The sequence below is a fragment of the Oryx dammah genome, unplaced genomic scaffold (genome assembly GCF_014754425.2).
Source record: "Oryx dammah isolate SB20612 unplaced genomic scaffold, SCBI_Odam_1.1 HiC_scaffold_13, whole genome shotgun sequence".
In the NCBI taxonomy this organism is placed as follows: Eukaryota; Metazoa; Chordata; class Mammalia; order Artiodactyla; family Bovidae; genus Oryx; species Oryx dammah.
The window spans coordinates 21603322-21613728 of record NW_024070197.1 but is presented as its reverse complement, the minus strand read 5'-3'; the positions used below and the strand labels follow the sequence as shown (position 1 = coordinate 21613728).

At 48.4% G+C, this 10407-nt stretch overlaps 1 protein-coding gene across 3 annotated transcripts in view; it reads right to left on the bottom strand.

Moving 5' to 3' along the window:
- Positions 1-6629: 6629 nt before the first annotated feature.
- CEP89 (centrosomal protein 89) overlaps positions 6630-10407 on the bottom strand; it is a 78663-nt gene continuing 74885 nt past the window's right edge. For 2 of the 3 annotated variants that reach the window (XM_040253161.1, XM_040253162.1), the window contains one exon: positions 9613-9962. In XM_040253161.1, the coding sequence (XP_040109095.1) occupies positions 9785-9962 (178 nt within the window). In that variant the 3' untranslated portion in view covers positions 9613-9784. Of the gene's footprint in view, positions 9963-10407 lie in introns of all 3 variants that reach the window. The other variant, XM_040253160.1, reaches the window with a different exon arrangement.

Below are 10407 nucleotides of genomic sequence, written 5' to 3'. Positions count from 1 at the left end.
CTCTTATAGACAATAGGGCAGCTTTCTTAGCTTCCTGATCTGCTCTGTTTTTCCCTGGATAACTTGGGAATTTCCCTTTGGTGCCTGTGGCAGTGGGTGACTACCACTTGTTTTGGCTTTTGGGACTGTTTGTATGAGGTGCAAAGTCTCAGCCCCATATTTTATAGGGGAGTTTCTTGCATTTAAAAGTCCTCCTTTCCAGAAAGCTGCATAGGCATGTAAAACAAGGAAGGCATATTTTGAGTCTGTATATTTATAACTTTTCCTTCCCTTAGAGTTAAGGCTCTGATTAGAGCTATCAGTTCAGCCTTTGGGGCTGAAGGGTTGAGTGGCAAAGGTTTTGCTTCTGTGACACTGTGGGTGCTCACCATAGCATAGTCTGCCCTCCTGATGAGAGGGACAGAGTAAAGGGACAAAGTAAATAATTAAATAGTTAATCCCACTAGGGGATTATAAATAGAAAAAATGTGGGAGACCCCTATTTGTTAATGATTACTCAAGAGAGAAGGTTTGCTTAACCACAAAATCAGGTAGGCTTGCTTAGCAACCAAACCATGTAACAGAAGCTGGAGACATGCCCCCAAACAATAAAACAATGTGACGTAAGACCCACATCATGCCCAGTGAGCTCAGTAAGTTAATGATCTCTACGACATGCTCTCTGCACACATAAGAAAGGATAATTTGTAGACCTAGCTTGACCATGAAGGGACAAGAAATCTCCCCTTCTCAGTCTGCAGGAGATGATGATGGAAGCATGACGTCTACTCTAGAAAGGCAGAGGAGTTCTTCTTCACCTCCCCACTTTTCCTTTGATTGTAAAACTGTAGCTTAGAAAGTTCTCGGGGCACAGCATCTCTTACCTATGCGTCTGTAAAGCCTCACATGCATCCTATTCTAATAAACCACTTCTTATCTGTCACTTTGCCTCTTGCTGAATTGTTTACTGCACTGAGACATAAAGAACTGTGTACCAGGGCTCATCAGAGCCCCCCAAATGACACCAAACAGTTTCACTGATACCATCTTTAATCAAACTACTGCCATCAGTAAACTGTTCTTCCTTAGGGTTTTCTATGGCTCGATCTGTTAGACCTACAGGAATAGACCTGCTCCAGGGTTTTGAGGCAAGAATGTAAAGTTCTGGTTCTACACTGGACATTGGTGTAGCTGGGTTCAGGGTGTGGCAAGTTTTAAGAGTCACTGCTAGAGAATCAAGAAGTAAAGCCTGTACTTAGTATTCAGCCTCCTGTTAGCCAGTGGTGGCCTTTGATCTCCAGAATCAAGCTTTGCACTTGAAGGGGAGGGGGGTGTCTGGACTTCTAGTGGCCGTCCAAAGGTAAGCTTCGTTGCTCCTTCCACTAACAGAGTGGTGGCATCTACTGCCCGGAGGAGGCCAGGCCAGCCTCAAGCCATTTGCTTGGAGAAATAGCCTGTGGGCTGAGGAACTTCCTCTAGCTTTTGTACTAGGAACCCCCAGAGGTGTCCCTTGATTTTCAGCTCCATACAAGATGAATGGCTTGTTTAAACTGGGGGGACCCAGAGCAGAGGCTTTGGTGAGGGAGGGCCTGCTTGATATCATTAAAAGCCTTTTCCTGTTCCCTGTTCCAGAGCAAAGACTTGGAATCAGGGCCTTTAGTGGCTTCATGTAGGGGCATGGCCGTTAGCCCAAGTCCTAGAATCTGAATTCTGCAAAATCTTGCCATGCCCCAAAAGTACAGAGATGTTTCTTAGTCTAGGCCCAGGATAGCTAGTTTTCTGTCTGAGATAGCTATCTACTCACAGGGTTTATAATATATCCCAGGTATTTAACCTGTTGCTTTGAAATTTGTTCTCTTCTCTGAGAGACTCTGTAATCCTGGGTTTCAAGGAAAATAAGGACCTCAATGGTGCTTTCATCTGAGGCCTCTCTTGCGGGGCTACCTGTTAGTATGTCATCTATATATTGTAGAACAGCACCTCCTTTTATGTATACTTAGTTCCTTTCTAGGGCCTCAGCGAACAAGTGTGGGCTATCCTGAAACCCCTGAGGCAATACCGTCCACGTATATTGTTGCATTTTGCCTAAGTCAGGGTTAATCCACTCAAATGCAAACAGATACTGTGACGAGGGCTGAACTGGGATGCAGAAGAAGGCATCCTTGAGGTCGAGCATGGTAAACCATTGAGCATTTTCAGGGACCTGAGAAAGTATGTCAAAAGGACTGGTCAGGAGGGGATGTATAGGGATCACAGCGTTTGCTACCTTAAGGTCTTGTCTCATCCCATATTCCTTGTTTGGCTTAACAACTGGCAGAACAGAAGTATTATATGGAGACTGGCAGGGTACCAAGATTCCATGCATTAAGAATTTATCTCGGGGGGGTTATAACCCCCTTTTTGCTTCTAGGTTGATGGGGCACTGTCTCTTGTTAGGGTAAGTTACTTATGGCTTAAGGCTCATTTTTATGGGTTCGGCGTTTCTGGCTTTCCCAGGGACCCCTCGGTCCCACCCGGGAGAGCTCACTGCCGGCAGAATGTGATTTGGAATAGGATTTTGTTCTTCTGGCTTGTCTTCATTGTCAGGGTCCAGATGAGTGGGCTGCTGGGGGTCTCCTAACTGGAGTATGGCCTGGTTAGGGAGCTCAGGAGATCCTGCTCCACCAGGCGATTGGGACACTCATGCATAACTAAAAAGGCAGTGAAATCAACCACTGCTCCAATGGGCAAGTGAGAGCCCCAGTGAAGTAATGGGTATGAGGCTTTCCGTCAACACCAGTCATAGTACAGCTTTTGGAGGAAAGAGGTCTTGAGTGAGAAATTAAGACAGAGTAGTTTCTGTATCAACTGAAAAATCAATTTTCTTGCCTGCCACATCAAGGACTGGCTGGGGCTCCTCAGTGGAGATAGACTAAAATTCCTGGGCTGTCTCAGTCACCCAGCATGACCATCTCGGGAGCCGGTTTCCCCCTCTCCCTTGGGGAGTTCCCCTCTGTTTGCAGGCTGGGTATTGCCAGGGGAGCTCTTTCTGGCAATCTCAGGCCCAGTAGCCAGTTGACTTGCATTTTTAGCCTTCCCCTTGTCCCCTGTGGCTCCGCTAGTTAAGAATCTGCCTGCAACGTGGGAGTCCTGGATTGGATCCCTGGGTTGGGAAGATCCCCTGGAGAAGAAGGGAAAGGTTACCCACTCCAGTATTCTGGCCTGGAGATTTCCATGGACTGTATAGTCCATGGGGTCACAAAGAGTCAGACACAACTGAGCAACTTTCACTTTCACTTGTTGATTTTACCTCCAGACAGAGTCTTCTTTCTTGGCCCCCTTGGGTTGTTCTGAGGTTGCAAAGGCATGGCTGACTGCTCTCAGGTTTACGTAAGCCCTAGCCTGTCTTTTCTCACGCTGAGTCCTTTTTTTTCCTCCTCAGCCTGATTTCAATTGTTAAATACCCCAAAAGTTACCTCTAGGAGTTGGGGCATGGGGGTTTGTGAGCCAAATTGTAACTTTGGGGTTTTTTGCCCAATATTGGGGTGGACTAGATGATAAAAGTGTTTCTGACTGACCAGAAGGGGAGGGACTTATGTTGGTATGCTTTCTAAATACCTCTGCTAGCTGCCTGTGAAAGATGGCTGGGTTTTCTTTCTCTTTTTGGGTTACCTCTTTAACCCTTTCAATAATGACTGGTGTTTAGACACATTTTCTCATGATACAGATTGGATCATGTTTCCTGGCTGTTGTTCCCACCTGGGAATTATAATTTGGGGGTTCCTGATTTGGAACTGCATCACCATACATAACATGATGTTAGGGTTGCTCTCTGGCAAGCTGGTCAGCATGCCCCTGGGCTGTTGTCCAGATTCTCTGTTTTTCCCCAGCAGTACAGCAGGTGGATAGAGCTACTTGGTCATCTTTCTAAGTTAAGTCATAGATCAGGGCTAGGTAATGAAACCCATCAACAAACTTACTTGGGTCTTCAGAAAATTGGCCCAGTTTCTGCTTGCATTGGCTAAGTCAGTTAAAGAGGACGGCACATGTATACTCTGATTGTTCCTTCACCATTTGCCACTTCCCTAACAGGGCATGACTTTTTCACTCCTTGGGGATAAGAAGTCCCACCATGGGTCACCCTGCAGGACTATTCTCTCGAATCTGGGCTATCAGATTGTGGGATATAGGGGAACATAGGGAGGCAGAGTTGGGGATTGGCCGGAAGGACCAGGAGAAGTTGTTGTCTTTGGAGAATCTTGTGGCTCTGAGAAGCAGAGACCCTGTGAGGAGTGGGAGGGGCTGGGTTAGCATCCTGACAGAATGGGAATCATCTAAGATATCAGGAAAGTTTTCTGATTCCCCAGGCTTTAAACGGTAAGAGCCATATAGGGCAGGATTCTGGTAAAGAAACAAACCGGAAGCTTGAAGAGAGGGAACCTCAGTCCATTTCCCATTTTGCAATAGTAAAGATCTAATTGTGAGATATTATTATAATTTAGGGACCCATTTGCAGACCATTTTTCTCCATTTCCCAGCTAATACAAAGGTCAGGCACTGCTACAGTAAGACTTAAGTTTCTCCTTTCTTAGCCTTTCTTCCATCTTAAAAAATTTCCAGTAGCTAAGGATACATTCGAGGAATGTTTCTTCTGGCTTTGAAGGGGACCCTCCCATGTTGAGTAACCTGCAACCAAGAACAGAGTGCTCCTAGAAGTGTAATCCAGCTTCCTACATACCTTTAGGAGGCAATGGAAGGGGTTCAGAGCATCCCTGGGGTTCTCTTTGATCTTATTGCTTGACGGGGTTTTGAGCATCTTCTGCTCCCCCATCGAATCACGGTCAGACGTTTCTCTGGCCCCCTTGATACCCTGCGCAAGGTGCCCAACCCAACACCACTTTGAGAAGGACTTTCGAGCCTGTATAGACTGGTTGCCAGGGCTTGGCTTAGGAAGGAATCCCTTGCCTGGAAAATCCCAAGGACAGAGGAACCTGGCAGGCTACAGTCCATGGGTCACAGAGTCAGACACGATTGTGCATGCACACACATGCACACACACACTTTGTTTATAGAGCTTATGTCCTGTGATAAGTCTCCCTACGCTGGAGTGTATTCCTTGAGACTGAGCATCTATGAGGTTCATAATTTGGGCCTTTGGGGGTGGCCAGCCCAATAGGCTGTCCATGGCAGTATGGAGGTTGCCAAGGCCTGGAGTAAGGGAGAGGTGGGTTCTGATAGATGCAAAGAGAAACACTTGCAGAACCTGGAGTTGGGCGATCAGAAGATGGCATGGGGTTCAGGGCTCGAGGGCCAAGTGGGAAAATCCTCATAGTAAATTTCTGGGCATTTAGTAAGGTGGGAGACTAGACAGCAGAAAACCCCAAAATCCTTTGCCCCGTCTGTCTCGCAGCTAAGATAGAAGTGGGTACCATCTGACAGTTCTGACACGGGCAGCACTGAGGTTGACGGCAGAAGGGTCGCAGCTTAGGAATGTTACCCAGGCAACGCTTTCCTAAAAGGGCGCGGAGGCCTGAGGTGAGAAAGAAACCTAGCTGTGTGAGGAAAGTGGAAGAAAAAGGCACAGTGGGGGGTTCCATGTGGGACAGAGAGAGCAAGAACAAGTGTGAGAGAGGGAGAGAAAGAGACACAAAAGTCGCCTTGGGTTCCCAGGACTGAAGCTCACCGGGGCTGTGAAGGGAGCCCTGGGTGTGTGGCTCTCGGGGAGTCAAGGGCAGCCAAGGGGAGCGTGGGGCGAGAGGAGACACGCCCGAGGATCCAGCACGAAAGGGCGAGCACAGCGTCCCTGAGGCCACAGACGGTGGTGGTGCCCGCCGGGGGCTGCCAGGGCGTGTGGGGCCGGATGGGGGCCTCCAGCAGCTGAGGCAGTAACGGTGCTGGAGCGGGGCAGAGCGTCAGGGGCAGCCCTGTCCATGAGACGGGAGAACTGGGGTCCAGGAGGAGTTTCTTGTTCAGATGGAAGACACCTGAGGAGTCTTTACTGCTGATGGGAAAGCCCTGGAGAGACAGAAAGGTTGCCCAGAGTGACCTGAACTTCCAGTCTAGCATATCTGAGAGGGGACAAAGTCTTCCTGGATGGAGGTGACCACCCCCCCACCACCCACAAAGCCCAGCTGCTTGAGGAGTCAAGGAGGTGATAGTCACCCAGCTGGAGGGGGACAAGCGGGTCTGTCCTGGACAGTTCCCCGGGAGCCTGGGAGCCCTGGGGGGCTGGCCTGAGGATCACCCCAGCTCTTCCCTTTTCTCCCCACCTCTCTCCTTCTCTCCCTTTCCTCTCTCTGATCTGAAGTCGCAAATTATCTTCTAGCTTAGTTTTGCTTCTCACATTAACGTCTAGACAGCACCGTCCAAGGGAAATATAATGGGATTTACAATTTTCCAGAGGTTATTTTTTTTAAAAAGTAAAACAAACAAAAGCCCAAACAAGGACTTCCCTGGTGGTCCAGTGGTTGAGAAGCAGCCTCCCAATGCAGGGGACACAGATTCGATCCCTGGTCTGGGAAGATTCCGCATGCCTCAGAGCAATTAAGCCCATGCTCTGCAATGGGGAGATATCACCACAAAGAGAAGCCTGCACACCGCAACCAAGACCCAGCCCAGCGGAAAATGAAAGTAAGTAAAAATTAAAAAAAAAAAAAAAATCCCAGGTGAAGTCAATTTTAGTAAAATTTTATTTAACCCAATATATACAAAATATTATCTTGACATAAAACCAATAGAAAAATTAGATAATTTTACAATTTTTTTCATAGCAAGACTTCAAAATGCTGTGTATATTTTATGGTTGTATAATAGAATATCTGAATTCAGGTACTAGATTTTCATCAGAAATACTTGGCCTGTATCTAGATTTCATAAAAAGTAATTTCATTACATTTGAAAAGGCAGGTTCACATACCCACGGGCTCCAACACACAACATCAGTTTTCCTGTGATGGTCTGAGCCCCTGCTGGTCCGGAAGCCCGCGGCTCTGGGCTCTGTCCTGGAGCTTTTCTTCCGAGCAACGAGAACGCTCTGTAATGATGTCTGCCTTTGTCACTGCTACTGTTCTCAACAAAGAGTGCACATAGGTAAGTACCCACAGCATATTTGCTGAATAAATATATTTACATCAAAATTTTAAAAACCCAGAATCTCCCCCTCTCCTTAGATGATGCACTGTCTACAAAGACACAAGCTGCTGGAAGAGAGTGGGTCTTTCCCATTCTTCTCAGTGGCTGAGGACAGAGACTTTTGATCCCATTGCCCCTGTGCACAGGAACAACTGGGAAACAGGACAGCGCCGCCCGCCCCCACCTGCTGTCACACCAAACGCACAGCCACACCCACACTTGCACCCGGCCCCCTCTGCACTCAGTCCTGACTTCCCCAGGGCTGCTTGAAAATAGTGCCAAAGGTGGCAGGGCTCACTTGGGTCCCTGGGTCATGTTTTCTGTTTGCCGTGGGTTACTTTCAACCTGATCAGGACCTTTCTAGCGCCCCATAAAGACTCAGCAGGACCAAGAGAATGGGACCAGCTCCTGCTGAGTCCTCACTGGCCACCCCAAGCTCCAACCCCAGCCCATCTGCCCCTCTGCAGCTCCTGAGACCCCATCCATTCTGCAAGGCTGGGGTGTTCCAGCTCAAGCCTGGGCTCTCTGCCTCTCAGCTGCATTGTCTTTCACTACCTTGCCTGCTTTGCACCCTCCTTTGCATCCCAGACTCCGAACTCACCCTGCCCATTTGCTACGGCACCCAGTGGGAGGCTGGCAGAGCCTGAGCGCCCCCTCTGCTGGACACTGATGAGATCCAGAGGTCACTGAACTTGCGAAGTATATTTGTAACATGTGATAAAGCAGAAATATAAAAATATAAAAAATATAAAAATATTCATTTAGGGAATAAAATGTTCTCCCTGAAGGCAGGAAGAAGACAGGGATATAAACATGGTCCTCTAGGTGACAGGACAACAGCGTTGTCCCACAGAAAATCCACCTCAGCACTGATCTGGAGGCTCTTGGGGCTGCTGCTGCCTGTCAGCCTATCTACAGATTATTGGATGGCTGGCACAAATTCCCTGTAAATAATAGCAAAGTTATGTGCTAGGTCATCTCCTAGAAGATGATACATAGTTTTATATCCTGGTGAGTCTTTCTATCACCTATAAAATGAAAATAAATTAGAACTCTTTTACACTGTTGAACAAGTTTAATAAAATGTAAAAGAACCTCACTACAACTGACTCAAATTCATTCTTTTTTTGCAGTTAAGTAATGTTCCACTGTCTATATGTACCACATCTTTATCCATTCATCTGTCGATGGACAGCTAGGTTGCTTCCATGTCCTGGCTAAATGGTGCTGCTATGAATGCTGGGGTACATGAGAGGATAGAGCCTGTTATACAGAGTGAAATCAGAAAAAGAAAAACAAATATTGTATGTTAATGCATATATATGGAATCTAGAAAAATCACATTGATGAGCTTATTTGCTGGGAAGGAATGGAGACGCAGACACAGAGAACAGGCTTGTGGACACAGTCGGGGAAGAAGAGGGTGGAATGAATTGAGAGAGTAGCTCTGATATACATACACTAACATGTGTAAGACAGATAGCTAGCGGGAAGCTGCTGTGGAGCACCAGGGGCTCAGCCTCGTGCTCTGCGACGATCTAGAGGGCTGGGATGGGAGGGGGCGGGAGGCTCGAGAGAGAGGGGACATATATACACACATATGTATATATGTATATAATTATGGCTGTCTCTTGTCGATGTACAGCAGAAACCAATACAACATTGTCAAGCAATTATCCTCCAATTAAAAAACATTTTTTAAAGTGTAAAATAACAATGATTTTCTATTTCAACTTCCCACTGAGCAACCAAAAAGTGCAGGTGCAATTTATACAGGACCAGGGGCCAACTGCAGGGGCGGGGGTGTCTGTCTCCCCACCTGAAACCACACAGGCCTTGGCTGTGAGGGGTTCAGTAAAAGGATGTGACAGGACTCTACACTCATACACTGTTTAGGACCTTCTGCAGCCTTTGGCCAGCATGCTGGGGACCAGCAGCGCCAGACGGCTGGCACTACCGCCAGGCGTCCTGGGAACGGTCCGAGAGGCTGGGCTGATCTCCCTGAGGAGGCGGCACAGGGCAGGGTAGGAGCACGGCCCTGCACCCTTCTCGGAGGTGCCAGTGGGGCAGGGACGCCCCCGCCCCCATCGTGCCCAAAGTCAAGGCTCTCACAAGGAGAGAGGCGACATGGCCCCAGGAAAATGACCTTCCCAGGAGGATAGAGAAGGACCGGCGGGGAGAGGGCAGCACAGGGTTTGTACAACTTCATGGGGCATGCAGACCAGCCCCTGTTTTTGCCAAATAATAAAATACCACCCAGCGTGAATGCACAGGTCTCATTGCTGCTGCTTCCATCCAAGGCTCAGCCCATTAAACTGACTCATTGAGGGCAGGCTGAGCGATGGGCCTGTCTGCCCTTCCCCTGGAGACCAACCAGCTTTGCCAGGTCACCTGTGAGCCTGAGAGTGGGTCTCAGCAGAGCAGTGGAGTCCAGCTCAGTGGCAATATGGTCAGAGGGTGTGTACTGGCTAAATATAGCTCAGCAGCACATTTTTAAAATAGAGAAAAATGTAAAAACCTGGGTTAAATTTCTGAGACCATTTATTTCTTCTCGACCCTGAGGAGAAGAGACCTGTGGGGGTGGGTGGGATCTGCCCTTCCTCCACCCCTCCCTGTCCTGGGAAAGGTGGAGCCCTCCCCCAGGGGCCCTTGCCTGGGGGCTCCCGCGGGCCCTGGAGGGTGGTAGGCGGTGGCTTCATGTCACAGCATCCAGTATGTCTTGCTGAGAGATAACATCCAGGCAGCGGTCCTCGGAAGCTCTGGCGTTCTCCCAGGGGTCTGTCCTCTCCAGCGTGGCCTGGAGAAGTTCTCGGATCCTCCGGTTTTCCTTGGACGTGGACTCCCACACAACTTCCAGCTCGCCTTCCACTTCTCTGAGAGAAATAAGTCATACAAAGAAAATGTTTAAAATAACACAATTTAATAAATACTTACAGAGCCCATAAGAATCGTAAGGTCACAAGAGCCCAAATGGAAGAATGATTAACGTCAGAGAACAGAGCCCGTTGTGTGTGGGTTCTGAAGCAGAGACTCCCAGTGTTGAAAGAAACCGGAAGTGCTCTGCAAACCAAACAAAACACAAAGGCACAGGCTGAAAATGACGTCTGAGCTCTCTTCTGTTTTGCCTCTCCTTTATTTTGGCACCAGTACACACACCCTCTGTTCTCTGTGGCATTAATGTACAACACCACCATGTAACAACTACAGTGGCTGACCCACGGCACAGTGTCCTGGCTGTGGGCCTTGCAGGCCTCTTCTATGTCCCCTCTGCCTGTCCCCACTGCGACCCAGCCAACACTCAGGTGCCTGCCATGCCTC